The sequence below is a fragment of the Apteryx mantelli genome, chromosome 8 (assembly GCF_036417845.1).
Source record: "Apteryx mantelli isolate bAptMan1 chromosome 8, bAptMan1.hap1, whole genome shotgun sequence".
In the NCBI taxonomy this organism is placed as follows: domain Eukaryota; kingdom Metazoa; phylum Chordata; class Aves; order Apterygiformes; family Apterygidae; genus Apteryx; species Apteryx mantelli.
The window spans coordinates 9195671-9223143 of NC_089985.1; the positions used below are offsets into that span (position 1 = coordinate 9195671).

General features: G+C 52.4%; 2 protein-coding genes across 2 annotated transcripts in view; one reads left to right on the forward strand and one right to left on the reverse strand.

Moving 5' to 3' along the window:
* NMNAT2 (nicotinamide nucleotide adenylyltransferase 2) overlaps positions 1–4958 on the forward strand; it is a 31867-nt gene extending 26909 nt beyond the window's left edge. Inside the window, exons 9-11 of the mRNA XM_067300413.1 lie at positions 904–1005; positions 1417–1484; positions 1917–4958. Coding sequence (XP_067156514.1) covers positions 904–1005; positions 1417–1484; positions 1917–2019 — 273 coding nt within the window. The 3' untranslated portion in view covers positions 2020–4958. The remainder of the gene's footprint in view (positions 1–903; positions 1006–1416; positions 1485–1916) is intronic.
* A 1557-nt stretch (positions 4959–6515) lies between these two features.
* Positions 6516–27473, reverse strand: part of LAMC2 (laminin subunit gamma 2) — a 29434-nt gene continuing 8476 nt past the window's right edge. The window contains exons 2-23 of the mRNA XM_067300620.1: positions 26776–26988; positions 24165–24294; positions 22973–23071; positions 22106–22242; positions 21084–21206; positions 20245–20434; positions 19821–19933; positions 19267–19485; positions 18011–18190; positions 17003–17236; positions 15745–15881; positions 14667–14820; positions 14138–14343; positions 13760–13839; positions 13114–13251; positions 11986–12130; positions 11540–11689; positions 10812–10926; positions 10184–10383; positions 9402–9560; positions 9216–9315; positions 6516–8644 (exon numbers count right to left, since the gene is read on the reverse strand). Of these exons, the coding sequence (XP_067156721.1) occupies positions 8394–8644; positions 9216–9315; positions 9402–9560; positions 10184–10383; positions 10812–10926; positions 11540–11689; positions 11986–12130; positions 13114–13251; positions 13760–13839; positions 14138–14343; positions 14667–14820; positions 15745–15881; positions 17003–17236; positions 18011–18190; positions 19267–19485; positions 19821–19933; positions 20245–20434; positions 21084–21206; positions 22106–22242; positions 22973–23071; positions 24165–24294; positions 26776–26988 (3473 nt within the window). The 3' untranslated portion in view covers positions 6516–8393. The remainder of the gene's footprint in view (positions 8645–9215; positions 9316–9401; positions 9561–10183; positions 10384–10811; positions 10927–11539; positions 11690–11985; positions 12131–13113; positions 13252–13759; positions 13840–14137; positions 14344–14666; positions 14821–15744; positions 15882–17002; positions 17237–18010; positions 18191–19266; positions 19486–19820; positions 19934–20244; positions 20435–21083; positions 21207–22105; positions 22243–22972; positions 23072–24164; positions 24295–26775; positions 26989–27473) is intronic.

The following is a 27473-nucleotide window of genomic DNA, read 5'->3' on the forward strand; positions in this document are numbered from 1 at the left end:
TCAAGACAACATGCCTGGCTCAGCTGTACAGCTGCCTGCCTCCTCCATGGCTCAGAAAGCTCCCTAACCTTAGCATCCTTAACCTAAGCATCCTTAAACTTCTCTACCATTTCTAACATCAGCTGCCATTGCCTTAATCCTAATTGCTTAAACAATTCGCTGGCAGATACCTCCTCTGAAAGGCTGCAAAATCTGAGACAAAACAGGACTTGAAGCCCAGGGCAAAGGATGCAAAAGTTGGATGTCGAAGCGTGTGTAGAGACAGCATCCAACTCCAGGGCTACCTCATGGGCTCCTGTTGTCTGAATTTGCTGAACCAGAGCTATTTTGGATGAGTCTGTTTTGTCCAAAGACTGGTGAGAGCAGCGGTAGTTGCCTGCGCACAGGGGGAACATGGGCAGATCAGGGCCCATCACCTCCCCGGAAACCCCTTCCTCAGCAGCCTTGATGCAAAACCAAAGCAGGAACAGCTCTCCTAAACCTGTCAGGAACAACATGTCCATCCTGTTCCTTAATCCTTCCAGTGGGGCAGATTTTATGCCCTCCTCAGGCAACCTCTTCTAGTGCTACACTGCTTTTATCATGACAAATTCTTCCTAAAGTCTAGTCCTAAAGTCTAAACCTGAATTTCCAGTGGTAGGACTTAATTCCGTTCCTTTTTATTCTGCCTACCACAAGCCATTGAGAACGTGTCACCAATATCACCCCTTAATAAATCCATGTTTCTGCCAGAGGCTGTCCAGAAAGAAGGTAAATTAGAGACTAGCTCCATTCAAATCACTGCTAACATTTCACTGAGTCCACAGCTTGGTTCAGGGGTGTTTCGGCAGACAGTTGCTGTGTATGCCTTGCTTTGCACTGGGAGGTTATGAAAAAAGTCTCCTCTGTTTGCATCGGTCCTAGATGGAGGTGATTGTTGGGGAGTTCGGGATCGTGGTGGTGCCGCGGGACGGAGCAGACCCTGACCGGATCATGAACCATTCCTCAATACTCCGCAAGTACAAAGTAAGTGGATTTGCGCAAGCCGGGACCCTGCCCGTAGCTGGGGAAGGCCACAAGGGGATCCTTGGCCTCTCCGTACCCGGGCAGGCGGTTTGGCTGTGGGGTAGCCCTTTGCTGCCCCACTTTCACACGGCAAAACCTTCTTGAGACAGAACGGGAGCACCTAAGTGCCACCCAGCCCAGCAGCTGGGGACACGGCACACGGGGCATCAGACCAGGCTGCTCTCAAAGCCTGCTGGCTTCACCCCAGTCTTCAACTGGGATTAGCACTGGGGCTACCAAGTTGCAGCCCCTGCCTGGCTGCCCGAGGCCAGCCCGGGGCACCAGGCTGTCCCTTGGGCAGAGCTGTGCCTGGTGGGGCACGCACCTGCTACGAGGAGTTTCCCTTTGCTCCTCTTTCTTCTTCTTCCACAGAACAATATCCTGGTGGTGAAAGATGACTCCAACCACCCCATGTCGGTCGTCAGCTCGACCAAAAGCAGGTGAGTGACGCAGAGGGGCTCCTGCTTTGGGGGGAGAGGGGTGCCACCAGCCCAGCCCAGCCTCCCCGCAACTCCCAGTCAGCAACACCTAATGCCGGGAGGGCCACCCCATGGGCAAATGAAGGTCTGGAGCACTGAGCGCCCCACATCCTACACCTGTGCCCCAAATGGTCACTTCTGGTACCTGCTTGCTTTCCCCGCAGGGTCATCCAGCCCAACAGCTCCCCAGCGAAACATTAAGTGCATTTACGTGAACATGCACAGCCAGGGCAGCAAAGTGCTTGCAGAACCGCTGGACATGGGGTAACGGGCTCCCCCGGAGCCCGCCAGGGTAGCTGGGGGGCTGTGTGGTGCCAGACCTGCCTCCCACATGGGTCCCCACCCCGGCGAGCTCTGACTCCTTCTCCTCTCTTGCCTCCCCTACTTCCCCAGACTGGCCCTGCAGCACGGGGACGGACACGTCGTGGATTACCTATGTCAGCCCGTCATCGACTACATCCTCAAGAGCCAGCTCTACATCAACGCCTCCGGTTAAGAGCCAGGGGCCTCGCAGCGAGACAGCCCTGTTGTCCCACTTCCCTACAGCTCTCCATCACATTTCTCTCTCTCTCTTTCTCTCTGTGTCTCTCTCTCTTTCTCACGGCCTCCTGCCCGTGTCTGCCTCTCACTCCCAGCGCCAACGCTCCATAGTGCAGGAATGTCCAGGGAACCGCGGCACAGCCTGAACGGGAACGGTTTGGTCTCTTCTTTGGGGTACTGCCCTCCCCCTCGTACATGGGGAGGGAGGGGACCAGTAAGATAGGGATGTACTCAGCATGCCTCAGGGGAGGCAGCTCCAGCATCCACCCTCCCAGCGTGCCACTGGGAAATGGTCCCCTGCTCCATCCTCCCAGCATGCTCGAGCGCAGAGGCTTCCTCTTTTGCATCATCTTATGGCACATCAGCTCAGTAAGTCTAGGTGGACCTTTTTACTAATAGTTTTAGCGTGAGCCCCTTTGGCCTCTCTCGATTTGATGACCCACCTCTCAACGAACTGCGTTTGATAGTGGGCAGGTCTAACCCGATTCACTCAGTGCCCCCACGGCAGGCAGGTCTTCTCAGGCCAGCAGCGGGACAACCTTGCTACTGAAATCCTTCTCCTGGCCCCAAAAAAATCACTGAGATTGTGTTTCTGGAGGGGAACAGAGACCTTAGAAAGTTTTTCTGCCAAAGACAGGTATTTTGTGGGGCAGAAACATCATGTCTCATCTTTCTTTGGCTGCAGATAAACCCACCTCACCCCAAGATGTCCCCTAGGCAAGCAGAGCTGGGGTGATGCTCTAATTCCAGCTCTCCCATCAGAGGGGCAGCCCACAACACCTAGAAAGGGACCTGCCATTAACTAGGCCAAGAAGCGAGAGAGGAAGAAAAGGGAGTAAGCAACCGGTGACCCAAAGCCACTGCCCAGAATTGCCTCTGAGCCTGACTATAAGTTTTGTAGGGGCTGGGTCCATCCTGTAGGATCGCCCCGCGGCAAGGGATGCTGCAGGGACAGGAGATGCTGATGGCTCTGGCACATCTGTGCTGAACTTCAGTAAGTCAGCGCATTTTGCTTCTGCACTGCAGGCTGTTCCAGCCTGGGATGTGGACACCTATCCCTAGGATGTGACTGGGGGAAAGGGAGGCAGATTACAGTGACAGCTCAGTTGTGACTGAGGAAGTCACGGGGCTATGGATGCAGCTGGAGCTTACTGAACATGCTGCCCTCTGAGCACTGGCCAGGTAGAGTACGGAGCTCAGGAGAAGACCAGGCAGTTCAGGGATCTCATCAGCTGCTCCAAAAGACACAAGATGCTCCTCTCTAATCCCATCCCAGGAAAGATCCCCTAGCACCTTCCTTCTTCTAGTTTCCAGTTCTTCATTTTATCTGTAAACTTCCCCCTTTTCCCTTCATTCCTCCCATCTTCCTGTCCTTGAAGAATTTATTAAATTCATGATATTTTCCTCCTCCCAAATTGGCTTTGGATACTTCGGACCTCCCTTAGGACAAACCAATCTCCTGCTTTCCTGTCTCTAACCCACGGGGCAAAATGCCAGGAAAGGAGCCTAGTGGAGAAGTTTGCATGAAAACCAGGGCAGGTAATATGGAGCAGTAAAAAAGTGTTCAAGTCCTGCACAGACAAGCGTTACTGAAGTGGGCTGTTGTCCTTGCTGCCTATCTCTAGAGCGCAAGGACCTACAGTCCCTGCTTATCCTGACAACACAGCCTCTTGGAAAGATCACGGCTGAAAGGAGGAAGGTACAGTCCTGCTTTACTCTTCACCTTTTCCTATCCCTTTGCTCCTTCTAACCTTTCATCACTTTGGAATTAGCCCCGGTGTCTATAGCTCCTTGATATCTGCCCATTCCCCATAAACTTGGACTAACTAGGCTTAGGGTAGCCCCATCACAGCCCCGTCCCAAAGCATGATTGCTGTCTGTGTTGGCTTTGTGGCTTTCCCAGTGAAACGCTGCCACTGGCCAGTGGGCCCCAGCAAGAGACAGTGCTGCGCTCGCACACCTGAAGGCCGAGTGTCCTCCAAGGTGTTTCAGGAGAAGACTTGAAATTATGTTAGATTTTTTTCTTTTTTCCCCTAAAGTCTAGAAAGGGTCACGAACTGCTCTAACGGAAGCTTCAAAGACAAGACATTGCACTATACTTGATGACCTGCTGAATGCAGCAGCCCTGTGCGCTGTGAATTTGTTACAGCCCACTCCAGCAAAGGCAGCTAGCATCTCTAACGGCAAGCACGACTTCAGGCAAGACAACCTAGCCTGCACACATAAACTCCTTGCAGTGCACAGGGCTTTACAAGCAGTAGCTAACGGCTCCTCAGAGGAGGGTACTGCCACTTCCCAGAAGGGAAAGTGCAAGACACAGCACAGAGTGGATTTGCCCAAAGCAAAGCATTTGACTTGCTGCAAAGCAGAGCATTCACCCATTGCTGCCCAATAGGGAAAGGCCAGGGCTTTTCCCGGCTACTGCCCACAGCCTTTCCTTGCCAGGGATTTCCCTCCACATGGAGAGGCTAGTTCAGAAACTGTTGTGGTCATTTCACAAATGGCAAATTTGGTAGCTTGCCCAAACCAAGCTGAATCCTGCAGCTCCTGCTCTGGTATCTCCCAGCAGTTGCGTATATATATCCAGAGGGGCGAGGAAATACAGAGACACCAAACCAGTCAGGGTGGGGAGAGTGTGCAGGAATCTGTGTGCAAGGACGCCTCTTCTCCAGCGATGTCTTCAGTGAGTTCAAGCTGCTAACTAACACCCCACTGAGCTCCCTTAGCTAACACAGTGGGCAGGTGCCCACAGCAGGACAGCATCTCTCATCTGTACGACACTCAACATATATAAGCCAGTAGCTAGACTCCTCTAAATCAGTTGTTCTTACTGTCCTGTGTGTTCAGTTTTTCGGTCTTTCCTCTCCATCTCAACACAGAAGTTATCTCAGACAACAGCCTCATCTCCTTGCCAGAAGTCACCCATGTTTCTTAGCTCCAAGCTGGAGGAGAGAAAGCAATGTTAGAAACCAACCTCCAACACACACAAAGGGATTTTAACCTCACGGAGGAGTGAATCATCTTTGAAGAGGGAGGAAGGAGAGTGGATTTTAACTGAGAAAAAGACAAAAAAGAAAAAAGATACTAAAAAGGAATGAAGGCAGCATGTCTAAGAATTTGAAAGAGCTCAGACCCCCCTCTCCCTCCCTGCCTCCCTCAGGTAAACGAGATGGGACATATGGGAAGCCAGCTGGCTTTCAATCTCATCATGTTTAGGACGGCATGCCTTAGAGACATAGCGTTGTGATATGGATGATGAATATATTCTGTCTTATTAGTCTTATCTACACCTTCATATATCTGCTCAGTAAAACTCACCGTACAGGGCGAGGATGGGGAGGGAGGGGGGTTTGTAACAGACTGGTGAACTCTGGGGCTGGTTTGGAAAGGGTCTTTGGGTGGGTATGAAAAATCATCCCTCAAGATCCATGCAACCTATGGGTAGATGAGGAATGGGGTTTCCAGTGTATGGGTGGGGGTGGGAAGAAGCTCTTGGGTTTTGGTTTCTGAACTTGTGATTTTAAACAGTGCAATTTGCTGAAAGAGAAATGAACTTCAAACACCTTTTGAAAAAAAGGGGGGAGGGAAAAGGGTTGAAGTTGTCATGTCACCGATTCCACTTTTGTGAAAGGTTTTGGAGCCTGATTTTTTTTTCTTCTGTTGCTGTATAAAAAATGGTCATTGACAAAAAAAACTTTATCAGCAAAATGTTTAAATTATGTAATAAACAAAACAAAAAAAGAGATATGTTACTGGTGTTGCCTTTTGCTGCTGCTGTGTCAGGCAGGGAAGCCTCCCAGCTCCTCTTCATGGCAGCTCCCTGCTCCTCTCTTCCACCGGGTGGGATGAGGACAACCCACTGCACTCGCTTTACAGCCTCCTCATGAAATGCAACTCTGAGCTCCTCTCGGGGCTTTGCGACCACATCAAACTGGCTCCTCCTGGTACTGAACTCTTGTCTGCTACAAAAAGGAGCCAAGCAAAAGCTCCTGGAAGAAGGCTGGACTAAGCTACCCCACTCGCTGTTGTTACCTAAGGAAGAAGAAAGTTAAGAGTGCTTCTTTCTCGACGTGAACAGCAAGAATTTGCATGGGAGAGCTGGACAGCGATGCTGAGAGGAGAGGTGTCTGGGCTCACGCGCTCCGCTTAGGCGCCGTCCGCCCCACAACAGCTTGAGGTCTGCGACGCAGACATTGCAATGCAGGACACAGAATCAATTCCCTGGAGGGTTCGTTTGTTTGACCTCAGATCTCCCCAAATAGATCCCTTAATGTGTGGAGCATTTCCAAACAGTCCCAAGATTGAGCCAGCACAGAGGACGTGAACTGCTGTATTGCTGGAATAATTGACAGCTGCACGCACCCATGCTGCCTTCCTTGTCTCATTCTGCTTCCCTCCAGACCACTCCAAAACACACAGCTAGAGAAAACAGACGAGCAAGCAAGATCCAGCCAAAAATATTCATTATTTATTGACTTCCTCCCCTTGAAAAAACCCAACTCAAGGGAAAATAAAGTCACATCCACAATACCTATCCTATACTGCACAATGGGAGAAGGAAAACACGCCAAAGGCAAAAATATATATCACTTAAATAAAAGCACGACACAGGCAATTACTCAGTATATCCTTATCAAGCGAAAGCATTGGCACTGCTTTGTCAGAGAACCAGAGCTAACAAGGGATAAGTTCATCCCCCCAGAATGTCCTCCTCCTTTAGTCTCAGAGTCCTCCTTTAGTCCGGTCCTCTTTCATCACCACCCAGGTCAGGGCTCTTCAGCAGAGTTCAGTCTCAGCATCTGCTAAGTCCAGGCTCTAACCCCTGAAGTTGTGTCAAAAGGAAGCCTTGAAATGGTGTCAAAATGGAGCCGAACTCACAAGAAAACAGAAGATGGGTGAAAGGAACGTCATAGTGTCTCCAAGCTCTCATCAGGAGAGATTTACAATAGAAAACAAACAAATAAAAAGCCGCATACAATTAACTTTAGCGCTAGAGTTTTCTCTGTGAAACATCCAACACCACACATGAGGGAGGGGAAGGAATGGGCAGCACCAAACCAGAGGTGGAGACACATTTAAGACATTTTTCAAATTTTTTAAACACATCAAATTAGGTTGCTGGCAATCCACCAGGCTGGGCCCAAACTCTCAAACACCAGTACTTTTGGCTGTGATCCCTGGAAGAAAGCCCCTGCTCTTGTGACAAGTGCTAATGGATCTCTGGTGCTTGTGCGGAAGAGACAGGAACTTGCTTTTCATGGGCTCAGGGACACCCAGGAGGCTGCCTGGTACCAAACTGACTGGCCTGGGAGGGAAGGGTTGCGCCTGTGTGCACACGTGTGAGCGTGTATAAGGGGATGCTAGGGAGATTTGCTGTTGCAAAAAAGTAGCTTTGACAAGAAAGCCATCCTTCAAGGGCTGTCAGTCAACATGCGCAAAAAGAAACGCAGGAGAAAGAAGAAGGGGTGCCCTTTCTTGCAGGGTAAAGGAAGCGGGTGGAGCAGGAAGAACTTCCCATTTGAGGAACCTTAGCAATTCTCTACCCCTCCAGTAACCTGCTAGTGTCAGATCCCCCTCTTTCCTCCATCTAGCACATCACCCTGAGCGCAAAACCAACCAGCATCATCATCTTCCTCTAGCAAAACAGTAACCACCTTACTGAGAAGCACTGTGGAAGACCTGCAGCTTTATGAAAAGGGTCACAGTGGCATCTGACGCTGACTAGTCTAAGCCACAAAAAAACCTGCTCCAGCACCACTGGCACTGAGGTCAGAACTGGACCTGCTGGGAAACCACATGAATTATCACCAGCTCCATGGCTCAAAACTCACCTGAACTCCCACTTCACACTCTGCTCATTCCCTACCTACTGAGTTACAAAAGGCAAGAAAGACCCTGTGGGAGAACATGAGGAGGAATAGGTCATGCAAGTACGAACAGCAAGGAAAGAGACTCAGTCCCTCTCTCTGTGCTAGACCAGGAGAGGGAATCCACAGGGGGTGGAGAGCCTGCAAACTCAAGATTGGCACCAAGCAGCCCCCATCTACGCCCTGGAGGAGCTGTTGTAGGAATGGGCTATTCTTCAGTCAGTAGCACCTTTATGCAACCAGGCATCTCCTTCCTCCTGTAACCAAGTTTTGAAAATCAGGGACTCTCTGGGACCAGTGTGATGATGTGAACTTCAGCTGTCATGTTGAACTCAAGTGTAAGGTTAAATTCAACAGAATCAAATGCAGCTGGTCCTGCCAGGTTTGGGCGACTGGGTCGAGTGACTGGGTCAGGTTCTCCTGTCTTCAGCCTGTCACACGCTGCAGTCTTTCCAGAGCTCACTCAAGGTAGCTCGATGGCTTTTGTATTGTAACAGCCAGGAGGAAGACTTCTCTGAATATCCTCCAGGTTCTTAATATCTGCCAGGATGTTCTCAATGCTCCTCTCCAGTGTCTGCATCCGGAGCTTCTGCAGTGCGGCTGTTTGCTCCAGCCCCAACATCTGTTCCTTCAACTGGTTCCTCTTGGTCTTTGCTTTACCAAGAGTCAATTCGAGGTGGTTCAGGTCTTTGTCATCCACAGCATCAGGCTGGTCTGTTGCACAGGAGGAAAACAAGGAAGAGGGAACCATGGATGGAAGCCGAGAACTAGATCTTTCTAGATACTTCAACTCCATCCTGCTGCCCAGCCCTCAGTCTCCAAGTTACTGCTATTGAGGCAACCTCCTGCAAAATACTTGGGATTTGGCTGCTTGGCTCGTGTTAGATACCTGACTACCTTTATAACAGGACACAGCATTTCTGGGGAGTGGAACTGACCTTACACTGTGAAGTTCCACCAAGCTAATGGTGCAGGTAAGAGGGAGTGGGCATCTGCATTCAACATCAACCTCTTGCCATGAGGCCCAGTCAGGCAGGGAAAAGAGGGTTGGCCTGGAGGTAAGGCCCTGAGACTCCAGCAGTCGGAGCTTAATCCTCAGCCTCTGTGAGAGGCCAGGTACATAGGCCTCTCTGCCTAAAAGGGAGGTACAGGACTCCCTGCACATCTCAGCAGTCTCACCTGGTCAGACTCACACAAAGCAGAAAGGATCTCTCAGCAGCCCCTGCCTAGAGCCCAATAGCGGCCCAACTTCAGCTACACGCTATGGCAATGCAGCAAAACTTACCCATCAGACGCAGCAGCTCTTCCAGGGCGCTCAGCGTCTCCTGCACAGCCACCCCTGCCTGGCCAGACTCGGCGTGGGTGCTCTGAGCCTCTTGAGCTGTCTGAAAAAAGCAAGGCGGCAGCTGTAAGGTGGGGTGTCATCCAAACATCAACAGGGAAGGGGCAGGAGTGGGAGACAGGGACCCACCTCCTGTATCATAGTGGCATCCGCTTCAACCTCTGACGCCTTCCTTTCAAATTCACCATCCACCTCTTTGGCCTCACGCTGCAAGGTGGCCACTGCCTTCTCCAGGGCTAGGACTCCATCAGCCGTCCTGTTGGTTTCCACCTTCAGCCGTGCAATCTCCTAGGGAAGGCAAGGCATTTTCAGAGGGGCCAAACGCTGCTGAAATCAAGGCTGGGTGCACTGGGGCACAGAGCTGGTGAAAACTGGTTCCTTTGACAGGCCCCTGGGACCAGAATATCCCAGACTTGCTCATGTCCTTCATGTGCTTCCCCTCGCTACTGGTGCTGAGAATTGCCTCTATGATCATGGCCACCTCTCCAGCACGCATCAGTGAGTCCTTGCAGAATTACAACATGCAGTTTGGGAGTTGGACTCCACCAGCACCAGATCAGGGCTCTCGTTAACCTGCCAGCTACCTCTGGTACCCAAACTGTGGAAACGACAGGCAGAGGCACTTATGTGAAACCCCCCTGGATAACAGAGAGATGGCTGCAGTGAGATGCCACAGAGATTCCTAAAGGACAATTTTGCCTGCAGAGATTCCCGTGCTCCCATGGCCTAGGCTAACTCATTTACAGGTAACTCAGGTATCTCTGCAGGAACCATTACAGACAAACTCAACAAAAAGTCAAGGGATCAGGCCCACCACAACTTCTGGAGTCTCCAGCCATGTCCTCTTTTTCTTTGTGTTTTTTCTTTCCAAACCCTTTTCTGCCAGCAACAGCACCAGGGCCTGCCCTTACCTGCTGAATCCCACTGGTGATTTCCTTTGCTTCTGCTGCAATGCTGCTGGCTGTCTTTGATTCGGAAGCAGCATTGCCCAGGACTGCTTCAGCTCGGTCAGTCTTGTCCTTGGCACTTGCGACCATGTTGCTGATAATTGGTAGCCTCTTCATAGCATCTTCAGCTTCCCTTCTCTTGTCATCTGCTTGCACATTAAACCCTGAAAGCAATGCATGCAAAAACAAAGCATTTGTAAGCTTCGTAAGATACCACACAGCAGGGAAAAAAGTTTTTCCTCAGTCATGGCTTGGGTTAGACATACCTATTCTCCCTCCCACATGAAAGTCTGGCTATCATGAGAACAGCACAGGGAAAAAAAGGGGGAGATGGGCAATTGCCAGAGAGAGAAATTCCTACAGGTGTTTGCTCCTGCTCATAAGAGCTGTTGAACTGGTTGGGGTGTGCCTGAAATGACCACTGGGCCCTGTGGAAGTCTTCCTGATCACAGACACAATTCAAAGAAACGTGCTGCCCACTACCCTGGCACTCGAGCATGACTCCGGAAAAGGCAATTTGGAGCCTGTTGAGTGAGTTTAGTTTTAACATAAAACTTTGACATAAGCAATAGATCAGAACCAAGAAAATTACCTCTGAGGCTCTTCAGAATCTGTTCAACTTCATAAAAAGTGGCGTTGCCAGCACTCACGGCTTCCTGGGCTATGCTCCTGGCAAGGTTGGCTCGGGACAGCAGCTGAGTCAGTGTCTGCGACGGGCCAGAGGGGATGCAAAGAAAGAGCAGCTCAAGTTTACAGTACAAGAGCATCCGACTGGTCCTCGAGCTCACAGGGACTGTGTCACTAGCACACACGCAGTGTGTAGGAGGCCATGCTTTGTGAGAAGAATGATGTCCATCAGTCTGTTCCCAAAGCCTGCTTTTGTCCCCCCCCACTCAAGGTTACCAAAGCCCCTGGTTTGTCAGCACAGGCTTGTGTGCATGTCCCTTAACTAATTCCAGACATCAGGAGTCATCTTAGCTCAAACTTTTTCAGGAGAAGCTCTTTAACCTGCCTCTCACAGAGGGAACATGTTAGTGAGAACCTGCACAAGCAGCTCTGAGCACATGGGGACATCTTCAACTGGCTCCAGTGGAGCCAGAAGAGGATGGGACCACCCGAACTGGCTCCACTTCTGAGGAAAGGTGCCATTCTGCAGCAGAGCGAGCGAGCTACATCCCCTTTGAAGAACAGGCTGGGACAGCACATAACAACTGCAGTCCGAGGAGACTGACCTGCCTGTGGCTTCAGCTCAAGCTAAAGATGACTCAAGTTGCAGACCACAGCACAAGAATAATTGCAGCAACACAGTCAATGTCTTACCGCTCTCTCGCCTTCTCCTCTCTGCAACAGCTGCTTGATTTCTTCTTCCCAGCGGCCTGTACGGCTTTGCAGCTGCCTGTACTCTGCCATATATGTGTCCACCATGCTCATGAGAGTGTTTGCTTCTTGCTTCAGCTGGGTTGCCTCCCCCTGAAATGCAAAGACATGATTGCTGTCTTGGAGGCCCAGCATCTCCCTGTTGCTCCCTGGGGAGCAATGGATGTTTGCATGTGGTACCTATGCCACAGTGAGCTGCAAAGGTAAAAGGGTGAGAACATGCATAACCAACGCCTCTCCAACCAGGACGAAGAGATGTAGCACTGGAAAGGGCTGAGCTACTTTATCCTGCTAAGTGGATGGAAAGGGGGGCAGGAGTAGTAACGAGGGCTTGGGGGAGGATGAAAGGGGATTTCTTGGTCCCACATGCACAGGCACAAGGTTCTCACCTCAAAGGACCCAGCGTCAGTCTTCATCAAGCGGGACAGGGAGTTGAGGAGCATCAGGCTGCCCTGATAAGCCTTGTCTGCCTCAGAGGCCGTTCTGTCAGCTTCAGCCTCCAGGCCTCCCGCCAGTGATTTCATCTCCTCGTATCTGCACAGATAGAGGATAACAGCCAAACGGCCAAACTCTTGCCACAGCATTAACGCAGTCTCCTACATTTACTTATTTGATGGGCATGTGAGTGCTTCCTGAGCTCTTTCCAAGGCCCAACAGACAGAAGCACCCCCCTGCTTTTAACCCCTCAGCCAAGAGGTGCTCACACTTCAGAAACCAAAGGTATTTCAGATCAGGGCTCACCTCACCAGCTTTCAAGTTACCTGTGATCTGTTTTGCTAACACATCAGACCTTAAAGGGGGCTGGTTTCTCAGCCTTTGGGTAGGGCAGCTTTGTATAACCAAACACTCAGGCTCTGCAGCAGCTTTGCTAATCCCTGATGTACTGCTGCAGTTTTTTTTCTTGTACATCCCCATTCAGGTCCTTAACTTTGTACAAAGTATCACATTAGTGCCACAAAGGCCCAGCACTATGGTGGGCTCTGGACAGGCACAGGGCAAAGCCGTCAGTCCTTCCCAGAGAGCTTACACCCACTTTCCCTCTTCTGCCCAGCTCAGTTGCTGCCACCAGGCTAATCTGCCCAGATAACATGGGGCCAAGTCCACCCTTGGGATAAATCCAGCGCAGATCTGCAACAGGGCTGTGCTGGCCCTCAAAGTCAGCCTGCACTGTGCTTAGAAGTCATCTCCCAGGAGCCTGCTCAGCCTGTTCACACACATATGGTGTTAAATCACTTCCCACAGCTGTGGTCAGGTCAACAGGGGCCATTGTGGTCTGCGGGGTGGGAAGCAGATGTTCTGCAGAGCTGCTTACACTAAATCTTGGCTGCTGAGGCATGCAAACAAGTCCTCAAACCAAGCAGTCCCCTTCTGTCCTAGTGTCCTTCTCCATCTGCATTTTTCTGATACTTAACAGGGGAGACATGGAACAGGTCATGGACACTTTGCTACCCCTCTCCTCACCCCCACATCCTCCTTTTCCCCCCCGAGACACGCATGTGAGTACGTTGTGAACTTACTTCCTGAGCAGCCCTTGCAGGGAGCTTGACATGACTGCCCCTCCATTCGCAGCTGAGCGCACCAGTTCCAGCGCCTGCTGCGAGTCATCCTGTGCCGCCTTTGCTGCTTGCTCAATCGTGTTGGCTGCTTGCATGTGGCTGAAAAGCAATAAATACTTGCTTTGTAATAAAAAGCTTCCCACAGCCACCTGAGTTTCTTCCACCAAGTTTCTTTGCCATTTTGTTCAGCAATGCTGGAACAGATCTTCCCAGGAAATGCAATGTGTTTGAGAAGGGGACCCGCATCTGTGGTCATGTACGCTGCCTGTCCTTCCTGCCTTTCTCAAGGGTAGAGGAGCACTAGGGGAAGAGACAGCAGCCTGTTCCAATTAGATGCCCATAGGTCAAACTCTGGCCAGAAAGATGCTTCCAAAATATGCCACCCAACACCACTCTCAAAGGAAACAGGGAACAGCTTTTTAGGTCAGCAAAGGCGACCCAGCAGATGCATGTTCCCCTGCACCAGGATTAGCACAGAGTTCATGGAAGCTGCAGCCTCAGGGCTAGGTAAGGCCCCTAAACAGGGACCCTCTGGGTCCCCAGAAGGGTCTGGTCTCAGTCCCCTTGGCCTTTTCTCTTGGTTTGGCCAATACAAAGACTAACTCACCTGTTGGCTAATCTCAGAGCCTCCTGGGCCAGGATCAGGAACTTATTTGAGCCTCCAGGAAAGTCTGAAACTGGAATAGTCTGAAGAGAGAGGAAGAGAGGTGTGAATGCTCTTCCTTGTCCTCACTTCTGATTTAGCAAAGAAAAAAGTGACTGCAGCGTGTTAAACCTCTAAAGCTCTCCAAAGACCCTTGCCAGCAGCTCCTCATAAAAACAGAGGTTCCCAGTCCTACAGCAAGGGGCCAGTAACATTCACCAGAATTGCTCCTCTCCTTCCAAATGAATGTTATAATCGGAATAAGTTAAATTCTGACATCTCCACAGGCTTTTTCAACCTGGCTGGGCTGGACTAAGGTGTATCACATGAGGATGCTCTTACCACTCTACTCAGAGTGACTCCATTTCGGTCTAGGTCCACCCTGGCCCTTTCCAGCAGCCGCCGGGTATCCTGCACCTGCTTCTCATACTGGTTCCCAAGAAACTTCAGTCTCTCCACTGTTGCCCTGATGTCATCCAAGCGGCTCTGGTAACTGGACTCTTGCCCCTTCATCCTGGTTATGCGACTTTCCAGAGATTTGTCAGAGGCTGGCAAGATGGTGAAAGAGAGGCAGTGATTGGATAAACACCCATTTCTTAGCAAAAAGGCACAGGCAGCTCACTGAAGCAAAAACCCACTCTGGTATGACAGATTCCCCCCTCCCTGCCACATGAACACACGCGTGCTTGTCAGTCCCTTGCTGTGCATGTGCTCAGGGAAGGACACACAACGGCCCCAGCAGGTCATCTCTTTGAACACATCTCTCAGGAGTCCAATCTCTTCCCCTCCTCTCTACTGAAGCACCCCAAGAAGTTGCCCGTCTCCCCTCCTGTTCCTCCAGCCCCATCCAAGGAGAGCAGTTGGGTGGTACCTTGTAGGCTCAAGGCTTCTCTGAGGATGGCTCGCAGCGTCTCCTCAGCCAGCTGCATCTTTGCCTCCAGCTCCTCGCTCCCAACCCCACCACCAGCCTGCACCTCTGAGAAAAGCAGCTCCAGCTCCTGCAGCTGCTGCAAGTACAGGTCCACCTATGACCAAAGCAGATCAAGCCATCAGTGAACAGGACACTGAACCCAAGGTGTAAAGGCCAGGGCATGAGCCAAATCTATAGTCTAGCAGGGGACAGGGAACGGAGAACAGAGTGAGGCCTCGTATTTGGGGTGAATAGGGCTTGCTATGGGGCACATCAGGCCAGCAGCCCTAGAAGGCCATTGTTCTGCCAGCTGAATCAACGGTACAAACACAAACTTCACGCACAGCCTGCAAGATCCGTTTTCACTCTCACAGGGACAGGATGCTAGAAGGTAACTGTGTTTCTGCTCCCCTTTCTGTGCAGTCACTGCCTTGTTGCTCACAGCCACCGATCAAGCTACCACTTAAGAGCCGGCAGGAGCACAGCATCAGAGACTTGCCTACTGGCAGCCAGACGTCAGAGACTAACCATTTCTGGGCTCTGCAGATCTGGGCTGGCTGCGATTGCAGTGCCTAACTTTTCAGTATACAGCAAGAAAGATTTAGCTCTAACAGAAGCAAGCTAAGCACTTCTGAATAAATTTCCACATTGTGCTTTGGAGGAAGAAAGAGGAAAACCCAGGAAGGAAGAAGAATCTCCCCTCCTGTTTTTTAGCCCAGTGCTGAGTTCAAACACTGAATGAACATCTCCCAGGTTGAAAGATCTCTGTCCAGAGCGGAGCCGACAGGCAGACAACAGCTACAAACACAGAGCCCACATCTGCCCCACACTGTTTGTGAGCAACATGCCAGGTCTTGTCTGAGCTCTCCTGGGGAGGGCAGCTAATCTGCCTCATTTCTGAAAGAGAGAATTTGCTGGGTCCCGTTTCTATGTAACCTCTTTGCAACCTCTAGGTTTGATCAAAAGCACCAGCAGAGCTCTCTCTAGAGACCTAGAATTTGTAGCGCAGATGCTGAGGCTGACAAACACACGTACTCACCTGTGCTTTCACCTGGCTGTAGCAGGCCGGACACTCAGTGTGTTCGCAGTTGGGGCCCTCAAAGCCAGGCTTGCAAATGCAGCTCCCGTCGCTTCGGCACTTCAGGGGCTCGGCACCAACGGAGTTGCAGTTGCAGGCTGCAAGGCACAACAGCAGGCTGAAGGCAGCATAGACTCAGAGGAGAATTCTTCCACTTCAGTCCTGGCGCATCTCTCCACCCATTACCCTCCTCTGATTTCCTCCAGTCGTGTTTCCCCACCTTTTATCCACAGGTACAGCTTCCACCCCTCCAGCCGTACCCACCTCCAATGTGCTCCTGTCACCTCTGGCACCTTCAGTGCTTCTCTCCTCCAAATCTTTTGGCTGTTTGCTTTTAGAAGAAGTTTTAGCCTGCCCAGTGCCTTACCAGGATGCACTGGCAGAAGCTAACAGAGCTGCTATGGGCACCTTACAGTGCTCCTGCCTCTGGCTGGAACCAACACCACGCAGGGTGACTGTGGCAGGGGCACAGCGCTGCTGTAGATGCTGTGCTTAGGTAAGCTGAGACTGTAATCATTAAAATCCTGTGACTGCTTTTTAGAGTCCTTTTTCAGCCTAGGAACCCCCTCTGTAAACGAATCCTTCCCATGCTCTGGTTCCTGCCTTCGATTTCCACCTTCCATCATCACTAGCAGCTTTTGTAGCAGCCACCTTCCCTAGGCCTTTGCGAGGCTGACGTACACATAGCGCTCAAATCCTACTTAATCTTCCTCCCCTCAGGAATGTACACCTCCTTCCCACACTGCTGGCGCTTAACAGAAACATTAGCTGGCTTGGAAAACACTGGAAGCATTCAGTGTCCCTTGGCTCCGCTCTAGTAAGCGCTCCGAGTACAAACACCAGCCGGCACCTCTGCGAAGGGCCCAAGCCTTTGTTCAAAGCACAGAGCAAACAAGAAAAGCCGCAAGGCCAAAGTGCAAACGCACAGTCCCTTTGCAGTCAACCTTCCTGCGTGCTAGCAAGGATTTCCCTCCCGCCCCCGGTTCCTTTAGTCACAGAGGCACCTCCTCGAGCACAGGTTTGTTCCTATAGGGCAAGAGGGGGCTCCAGGACGCTTCCGTATGTCCCTCAGGTTTTGCAGTGCCTCAGGAGCCATGCATGGGACCACACGGCTTTGGGCTTCAGCTGGTGGGAAGAAACCTCCTGTACCGAGTACAGCCCCACAACACAACACACCCGCCCCAAGCCCACACGCACGCTCTGCACAGGGCATTTGTACCTCTGCACTTGTCTGCGGGGTTGGGGGCCAAGGCGTTCCCAAAGAAGCCATCTTTGCAGCGGTCACAGTAGAAGCCAGCCGTGTTGTAGATGCATTTCAGGCATTCGCCGGTCTGGCGGTTACAGTTGCCCACGGCATTGAGCTCAATGTTATTGTTACACTGGCAAGGCTGGCACGGCCTGGAAGCTGAGGGGTCTCCGAAATAGCCATCGGCACAGTACTCGCAGTTGGCACCTGAGAAAGGAGAGACAAAGCAACGGTCACGCTCTAGAATGAAACTGAAAGGCCAAACAACTCCCTCTGCCCCGTGGAGGCGCAGGCATTCGGCCTTGCCGTGCCCTGCGATGCCAGGGCCCACACGAGTATCTTCACTCTCTTTGAGAGGAACCTGCTCTTCCCGTGCAGTGAAGGGCAGATTCATGGCTTCCAGAAATCCAAGGAGCCAACCTCTCCCAAGAGACCCCTCGCCTCCTACCTCTGCTGAGGAGAGAGAAGGGAACAAGGGCTGGGGAACAGAATTTCGGCAGGAGTGTGTTTGCAGGCTGCCAGGTCTGATACACAAAGCACCGGACAGACTCTGGAAAGCTGGGTGTAATGACTTACCTTGGGCAAGTCACTTCCTATTTTTTGTATCTCCATTTCTCCCTCTCCTCCTTCCCCTCCCCACCGATCCTCTTCTCCCTCCATGTTCAGACTACAACTTCTTCAGGGCTCACATATTTACACATGATGGATCCTGGTGCCTTGCTGAAACACTGAGATACAGACCAAATGGTGCTCAAGTGGGGAAGCCAGGCTGAGAAGACACGACGACCCACCTGACACAGAGCAACAGTGGACCACAAACACCTGTATCTCACCCTGAGGCAGAGTAAAGCTCAGCCCTGCTCTGGGGACAGGCTAACATCAGGGCCAGCTGAAGGAACATCGTCTTTCATCCTGCCCCTTTGCAGCACCACCAGGCTCTGGAGAAAGGCTGATCAGAAACAAGCTAAACAAGGACATTACCAGTGGCTCCGAGAGGGCAGCGATCACAGACAACTTCTTCTCTGCCTGGTGTCACAGAGCAGCTCTGGCCATTTTCGCACGGGCATGGCCTACAGCTGTGAGGATAGCGCGGGTCTCTGTAGGAGCCAAAGGGGCAGCTGACACTATGGCCCACGTTTTCATCTCCAGAGTAACATTCACCTGAGGGAGGAAGGGAAGGGCTTGTGACAGTCAGCTTGCTCTCACCCCTTCTGCTCCTCAGTAGGACACCTTCGACAACTCCCCTCCTTGTGATCCCTCACTGGCAGTCACGCTGCAGGACTTGCTGCTGTCTCCTGCCACCCAATGCACCACAAGCGCCTGTGGCTCCCCTGGAGCGCTGCAATCTCCCTGGCCTGTCCACATACCCAGACACACTCCTCTTCTCCATTGCTCAGTCCTTCACGCTGTGGGAGCGCTCACCGCTCCCGCGGCAGGACAGGCTCGGAGCAGCATAGTGAATCTCCACTTTTCTGCCAGTGACTGGGGCGAGCAGCTGAGCTGTGACTGCTTAGAGATGTGGCTGCAGCGGCTGGGACCACACAAGGCCTTGAGGTCACAACACTCATGATAAGGATGGGTGGATCTTTCGTGGTTGGTACAACTCCTTAGGAACTGCAAATTCCCTTCTTTACCTCCTGTTCAGTAGTTTTACACTTGACACTCCCAGCAAGAAAACAGGACTTGCTATCTCGTGGAAAATGCTAACAGTTTAACTTCAACGTTTCACTTTGAATCAGAACAGAGGAGGGGACATGTAGCATCCACAGAGGGAGATTTTGAAGGGGGGGATGATTTAGGAGACACCAAATCATGTCATTTTTACCTGGTAAAAAGTGCATTACTTTGACTTTACATTGCAATACTGTGGGCTATTCTGAGAAGACAGGTAGTAAAACTTTTTCACATTACTTACTCATGATATCTATTTGCCCAATGCTTATTTTTAGGTCAGAAAAAAAGATTTTAATGCTATTCAGAGAGTGGGAGATGTTTCTCTCTTTGCAACCAGCACAGTCTAAACGAGCTTTGATTCCAGTGCTGTATATTTGGCAGCAGCTTTTCTAGGTTTTGGGGAGTTTTATTCACGACATTTCCTGCACTCCAGCCCACATCCCCAGAGCCAAGTATCTGTCCCCGCTCAGCGCTACCCCATGCTCCCCTCTGTACTCTCAGGACACAGCACTTGTCCTGCAGTCCCATATGCCCTAATACAGTATGGCTGTGGCTCTCCTTACCAGTGTCTGGATCACAAATTCCTCCCCCCTGGCAGTTGCACAGCACACAGATGCCAAAAGGTCCCACGTTGGAAGCATCTCTCTTGTACCCAGGAGCACAGCGCTCGCAGAACTGCCCCTGGTACCCTGCAGGACAGTTGCAGCGCTCCACCCAGGGAGCGGGGACTCCGGGCGCGGGTTGCGCTGACACCAAGGTGATGTTATCGATGTAGCCTGTGCCTGAAGGGAGATGCAGCAGGTTACCCGCAGCACCAGCGGCTCCAGTCCAAACTCGTAGCTTGGTCTGCCACTTCCCCACGCCTACACCTGTGATCCGTACAGGTTACACATTTAACTACAACACATATGGGCAGACTGACTGGAGCCAAGGCTCTTCTATTCCCGCTCCTTGGCTGTAGGCATCTTTTTTAATCTCTTCACAATTCAACTTTGCCCAGTTTAGGACAAACTTTTTTCTTTTTTTAAGCTTTCTTCCAAAGCTAAATACTTGGTGTCTCCAGCAATGAAGAGACCTAAGCCTTGCGCTATCCCCTTACAGCTCTCTCCCCACTTACTGTACTCTCCAAACGTGGCTCGGATCCAGAGTGCTGTCAGGTTTCCCAGCAGCCTGCGATATTCAAAGAAATTCAGCCTTGGGCTCCACTTGCTGCTCGGGTGCTCATCCAACCTGCACATGGGAACAGACAGAAACAGAAACGTTCAAGAAAATGAAAACGAGATTTCCTGGCTGTTCTTTCCCATCTCCCTCCTGGACCCGACGCTTTGGGGGACAACCTCTATTTGCACGTGACTGATGCTGAGCAAAGCATCCACCCCAGCCTCAAGACAGATCATCTACCACCCTACTCACAACATAATCTTGCCATTCCAGAAGAGAAGTACATGAACTGCATCCAACCCAAGCTAGGCAACTATTTAAGCCCCCTCCTTCCCACCCCAAACACCAGGAGTGAGAATCCCAAAGCTTCAGCCTTTTACCTGAATGTATATGTCTCGCTGACACCGCAGGGCAGGATCTTCCCTTGAGGCAAGAAGGGGGCAGTGACTCTCAGGCCATCTCCTTCCAGGACCACATCATGCGGAGAAGGTTGACGTCCCCCTCGATCCAGACGATAATCAAAGGAGAGGGTCTGGCCATAGCTCAGCTGCTGGTTCCCAAGGAATTTTGCTGGCAAGGGAGAGAGCAAGCAAGAGATCAGAGGGAAGAAATTAAAGGCTTAAGATCTTGCCCTCCTCCTGAAGACTCGGTTAATGGGGTCAAACCAAGCAAAGGGGACAGGCAATGCCACCTCTGCCATCTGCCACCATCCTCACCTGTTTCAGGAGATGAACGCAGACACTTTGCTTCCCCAGGGCAAGCCTTTTGGTCTGTCCGTTCCCATACTAGGGCCCCCAGGCCCAGGAAAGCACATCCACAACTCCTTTTTCCCTGGACAGCAGCCAGCACCATGCCAGCTTCCCCTGACCACTAGAGAGAGCTGTCTGTCCAGAACCCCATGTTCTCCCTTTGAAATCAGGCTCTACCACAGCCCCAAACTCCCTTCTCCCACCCCACCCCCAAAACTGACTCTAGCGGTACCACTACAAAAAGGGCAATTCCTTCCTGCCAGCTGGTATATGCCAAGGGCCGGCCAGCAGAGCCAGGCTGAACAGCTCTTTGGACCTTATTGGGTGAATCTTTGGTTGAGCTTCTCGAGACCTTGCAGGGTAGCAGTGCATTAGCCTAGAGAAGCAGGTCTGGGCTCAAGCCGATTTCCCTGTATGATGCTCTCCCCTTCACCTGTTCCCCTGCACACACCCAACACACCCACACCTACCAGGTGCCATGAAGTATATAGGTTCTGACGTCCTCGCTGCGATAAACACGTCCTGATGGCGTGGAGACCACTGGAGCTGGGCTGGGGACCCACTTTCACGGACACCTCTCCAGCCTTCAGGGCCTAGAAGCAAACAAGGAGAAACCCACTTGTGATCAGCAGAGATAGGCAAGGGCACTGCCAGGATTGCAAGGGCAGTGGCTTTCTCAAGCTGCATCTAACCAAAACTCGTGGCCCCCTATCCCTTGTCCACTGAGAGGGCAGCACTACTCCCTCTCCCTGGTTGTACAGACATATCTAACCATGATCAGTTATGGTCTTCACAGTCAACTAGCCTCTTATTCTAGATATCCCAGGATGGGCGCAGGGCTATCCCGCCAAAAAGCGGAAAAGACATAACGAAGCAAGCCTGCACTCTCCCTGCCCTCGCACCCTGTTTCTGCCTATGATCAGCAAATCGTCCCACAAACAACTACTGTCAAAGAACAGGGACTCCTCTGAACAGGGCTACCAACCAGATGGTTCTCTAAGTCAAAGACAACGTACAACTGGATTAAAACCCCCTTCAGCTCTGTTTCGCCTGTGGTCTCGTAAATGCTCTCACTGAGCCCAACACAGAGCTGGCAGAACACAGCAGCAAGCCCACTGACCGCATGCTCTCACTCGCTAGTCCACATCTCCCACAGCGCGCATATCTGAAAGGTGGCAATGGCAAGTGCATGGAAAAGCTGAATATTTGGCAGTGTCTTAAGCACCAAGGGAAGTGTTCCCCAAATATTTCCAAAAAATGCACACAGTGCAAGGAGGAAAAGTATGTCAAGTGCCTCATGAGGCAGAGCACACTCCAGCTGCAGTGGAGGGATCATTTGCAACAGAGACACTACGCAACGGCTGGCTCTGTTACGCTCTTGCATGACAGTTTTCAATATCTCTGTCCCTTTCTCAGGGGAATTTGAAGGGATTGCAAACAGCTCCTGGTTTTGTGCATGAAGAGGTATGTGGATGTTCTGCTTGGCCTTTACCTTGCTGGAAGGTGGAGGTGATTTTATAGACGCTGTAATTCTCAGAACTGACGCACGCAGCTGAGTGCCCATAGCAAAAGCACGGGGAACATCCGGTGGGATTTCTTGCATCCAAGTTATAGAAGTTTTGCTTGCACCTGAAGAAAAGATTGCTATGTTTAGTGCTCGTTTTCTCCTCTTCTTCCAGTGCTCAGTGCCACACAAACCTATGTACAACACACCAAACCCAGACAGCTGTGCACACAGCTGTTGCCACATTTTGGGTTACTACTGGACTGGGGTAGCAAGACAGGCCCGCAGGCACTGAGCTGTGGTGAGGGGGGGTTTCGTCTCCCAGCAACTACCTGCGAAAGGTGCAGATGCCCCAGCGGGTGCTGGGCCCTCTAGCTCTCCTCTAGGAGAGCCAGTCTGCTTCATGTCATGCAGCTCTGCTCCCAGAAAGGATTAATAGTAGCTTTCTGCTAGGTGTACGTGGGGTGCTAGGGCTAAATTGCAGAAACAAGTCCTGGAGACCCTTCCTTCACGTCAGTAGCAAGCCAGGGGAATGTTTCTTAGTCTCTTCCCTGTGTAGGCAAGCCCCATAGTCCGTGTGTGGCAGAAGGTAACTGTCAGGCACGAGGAGGCTCCCTGGGGCCAGAGCTGGCAGCCACTGAAGGGAAAGACAGAGCTGAGGTGGGAATGGTGGAAAGCCTTGGGGTTGCTGGCAGCCCTTGAAAGCAAAGAGTCTGGCACACTGCACTTCAGACACGTAGGGGAGACGCATCTGGGGCCTCTGGGGAACAGAATGGGCTAACAGGCCACGTGAAATGCTTTGGGGCCAACTGCCAGGGAGAGGGAGGACAAACCACGGAGTAATCAGACTCCTACCTGTCGCATCGCTCTCCAGTCACGCTTGCCTTGCAGACGCAGCGACCCGAGATGCAATCCCCGGTGCTCCCAGCCGGGTCACACTCACATTGCAGACTCCTGCAACAGGGACAGCAGGAAGCTCCAGGTGATTTCTGGTTGGGCCTGGGAGCTCAACACACCCCACACACTGATGGTACAAGACATAGGAGAACCCCAGTGGAGTGGCCAGCTACCAGTCCCGTACTACAGGGGGGAAAATCATCTGAGATATCTCCTTTAGTAATATACTTGCAGTAGTACGGGTGCCAGGTTGAGATGGTGCCCAACATCTGATGCTACGGCCCCAGGACACCCCAGAGCACTAGTTCGCAACCATCAGTGCATTTCTTTAGCAAGACCCACCTACAAGAGCACAATGAAGCTCTGCTGAGCTTATTAAACCTTGGCTGTGCTCCAAAGCCAGCTGTGCCCTGGGGAAGAGGCAGAAGGCTCGGGAGAAGGCAAGGCACAACAGCACAGCTTCTGGAAGACGCCCTTTGCCTGCAGTCATCCTGCGCCTGCTACCCAGCAGCACCGTGGGTTCCCCAGGTGGGGGTGGGGAGGGCAAGGGGCACCCAGGAGCAGAGGGACGTCAGGGTCTGAAAAAGCTAGGGCGGGGTGAAGCGAGGAGAAAGAGGACATGGCTCCCGGGAGGCTGAACTAAAAACGGTTTTAAAGGTAAAAGAAGCTCCATTTAAACAAAGAAAGAGGTTCTGGTACGGACTCTTCTTAATACCTGCATCCAAGAACACAATTTTTATACGCATGTGTTTGCACCAGGACAGTACTTACAAATGACGCTAATGCTGCGCAGGCACGCATGTGCAGCCAGGTTTTATTTTACATGGTCTAGCCCATCTGTTGCCTGTTTGTATTATCCAGCTAATAAACCAGCCACTCTGGCGCACTGTTAAGCTCTTATTTTGATGATCTCCTGTGGCAGGGAGCTCTGCAGGCTGCAAAGGAGGTCCAGTTTCTGCCTCAGCCTCATCACTCCCAGAATGGCAATGCGGTTAGGCTCACGGTTATCAGTGGATTTGACAAGCGAAGCTGGAAAATCAGCTGCCTCTGCACCGCTCTTTATAGCCCCTGGGAGAGGTCTGGAGATCAGCCCCAGAGAACTGGCTTTCCACGCTGCAGCAGGACGACGCGGACGGTCGCCAGCACTTACTGCCCGTTTCTCCGGCACCCGGCCTCGGAGAGGGAGTGGAAGCCCGGCTGGCACTGGTCACACTTCTTGCCCATCACTCCGGGTTTGCAGCTGCATCGGCCGTCGCTGTCGCACCGCGGGCTCAGGGCACCTACGGGGACAGGGCAAGGAAGACTCAGAGAGGCCCCGTCCTGGCCACCCTGCGCCAGTGGCAATCCCTGCAGGACACGGGAGCAAACGCAGCGCTCCACCACGGCCCTCTGGGCAACCGATGAAAAACTCAACGCTAGTTTTCGCACAGCTGATCTACTCAGTTTGGGCGCTGACCTACGCATAACGAGGCGGCTCTGGGTGGCTGTCAGCTGGGAAGGGTTAACGCGCCGAGCGCCACCCTGCTCGGACAGCAAACACCTCCGTTTCAAGGGCTTCTCAGCCCCAGCTTCTAGTCCTCCCCCCTCCGCCCCGCGGTCACAGCGTGGCTCTAAGACACCAGGTCTTCCTGCTAAAACTCACTCGGCCTCCCAGGCAGCCGCCGGAGCCTTTGAGGTGATAAACGCAGCAGGAATTGACTGCGTGCCCAGGGCAGGGATCCTCTGCCCTGCTATAAAGCCAGGGTCTCTCCAAAGGACAAGGCAGACCCCAGGGAATGTAAAGCAAGCGGGAAGTTATCTTTTCATTGCCAGATCTACTGCTGGCGTACGCTGTATGACTTGATTTCAGTGCCGCTACAAGGATTTAAACATTATGTGGCTGAGGGCCGTGGCATTAAACAGTGTTTTCCCACGTGACGCCAGTGTTATACCCTTCTCCTGACCTGGCAGGCTCCTTCTCTTCCGACCTACTGCTGCGCAGACACAGGCACCAAGGGAGGAGGATGCCAATGCCAAGGGCGCTGTCCCCACCCCTTCTGCACCCAAGCACGGGGGACATTCAAAGCGATATTCTCCCTCCAAGAACTCAAAGCAACAGGAGCCTATTGCTCTGCGTTTCTTGTCGCCCACTTCTTGTGTTGGCAGGTGGTTCCAGCGATCTGCTTTCTGCAGTGACAGAGAAACTTGAACATCTACAGCGTCTCGGTGCAGGAGTTACGAGCTATCTACTTGCACAGCAAGCTGAGATCTGACGAGCGTGAAGCAGCTCCCTCTACGGCAGTCACGTCTCACCACAAGAACCAGGGAAAACACCTCAAAGCTATGAATCCCGCCTCTTATCACTGCAGCCTGTTGCGTACACTCCAGGCATTATTTCCTCTTAAAATGGCAGCAAAGCAGGCAGCAGCCAGCAGAGCTCGGGAGGCTGAAGCTTTTTCGTCTATCCCAGAGCGTAGCAGCACTCTGCATTACCTTGTGCCCTGCGGCGTGACACTAAACTCAGGAATTACCCTTTCACTTTTATGATGCAATTAATAGCCTTCGAGGAGCCCGCCGAGCACTGCAGCACGGAAGCCGTGGGCCTGACTCATGAAGCCGGGTGAAAGCCTTAGCTCCCTTCATCAGGGTTTGGCTATCATCCGCTGAGATAAGGATACAAGCAGGGAGACTAGTAACGCCCTGCAGGGCAGCTCTCGGCTCGTGTCAGCTCCGATCATGGCAACGCACTGCACCAGGCCTTGGACAGAGAGGAGCAGGTCCGTCCTGGAAAGGCAGGTGGCACGGGGTAGAGGCATAGCGAACAGTTTGGGGGCAGGTGGATTTGAAACCCTGGTTACAGTCTGCAGCTGCTCAGAGGTCTGAAATGCTCAGCACCATGGACCAGGAAAGATGGAGAGAGGGCAGAGCACCAAGGTGCAGCGGACCACCGCTAGAAGTCACCTCCGCGCCCACGTGGCCCTCGAGCTCCGAGCAGCTCCAAGGGCAGCTGGCTTCAGCACACGCAGCAGCTGAGATGGGATGGCAGCAGGCACCGGGACGTGCGGTACATCACACCAGCGCATGTCAAACCGGCCAACGCAAATACAAGTCAGACAGGGATTTCTCGATTGCTGTAATTCAGTTTCAGACTTGGCCTCTTTAGCGCGGTGCTGCTTAAAAATAATCTGCTGCCCCTTGAAAAGAAGCAGGAATGGCAAAACGCAGTGCGTCTGCCCCAAACCACCAGAGAGACTTGTCAAACGCCACGCTGGTCCCTAAACTGCGCCCAAAGCCTCGTCCGGGCTCTGAGCTCTTCAGGAAGCACCCAGGGGGTGACGAATGCCTATGACTATGGCAGCAACACAATTCGGGGCCTCCATAAGTAATCCCTCCTGGGGCTGAGCTGGTCTCAGCACACGATGCTGTGCAGAACCGGGGGTGACAGACCACCGCAGCCAGTACGTGAAGGCCACAGCACAGCTCCCCTAGGCCATCCTTCCTCTCTTGAATCCCACCTGCATGCCCCCTCTCCGGAGAAGAATAGCAATGGAGGGGTTACACCAGCGCAGCCCCGCATAGCTGAGCCCCTCACAGCACTGCCGGGCCGGCACCCGGCAGAGCGACTGTCCCAGACGCGCCTGGGGATCACACACCATAGCCGGTGGCGTGAGGAGTACGGCTCGGGGGCCCTTTGCTTGGAGGTACCAGAGTTAAGCAGGAACCCCAGCACGCACATGTTTTTACACTGACCCAATCCCTCGCCTTCCCCACGGCCCACGTACCTTGGGGGTGGCAGTGGCAGGGCAGGCAGCAATCCTCCTGCCGCTGGCGGAAGTAGCCCTCCTTGCACCTCTCGCAGCGGGCGCCCTCCGTGTGGCCCAGGCAGTTGAGGCAGCGGTACCCGTTGCCCGTTTCCCTCAGAAGGTGCCAGTCAAAGACGCACTGCCTGGACATCCCGTTGCAGTCGCACACCGCGAGGACGGACGGCGACTGCCCTGGTTAAACACAGGCAACGTTTAGACAGAAAGGTACCTGCCCGAGAAGCCAAAGCCCTCCAGTTATCCAGGGAACAAGCACAGGCAACGCAAACCTCCCCTTCTCGCTCTGCTGTAATGAGCCCCGTCCCGTACCTGAATTCACCACCTTCCCCTCCAGGCCCCAGAGCACCTCCACGCTTGCCAAGCAGTCAGCTGCGCTGGCTCCTCCAAGCACGCACGTTGCTGAGGACGGCACCGAGACTGCCCCAGAGAGATTTTTTCCAAGCCAAACGCTGAGGCTAGAGCTCGGCCAAGATGCACCAGATGGTTATTCCTAGCACTTTGCTCCCAATTATTTCCAGGACAAATGTGAGAGGGAAGGGCAGGGTAAACGCAGGTCTTAAGCATGCTTTATGTTTGTTCTGTACTTTAAAGATGAGACTGAAATAAGGGAGCAGATGGAAGAGAAACCAGGTTAGAGGAAAGCTGCCACATGGAGCACA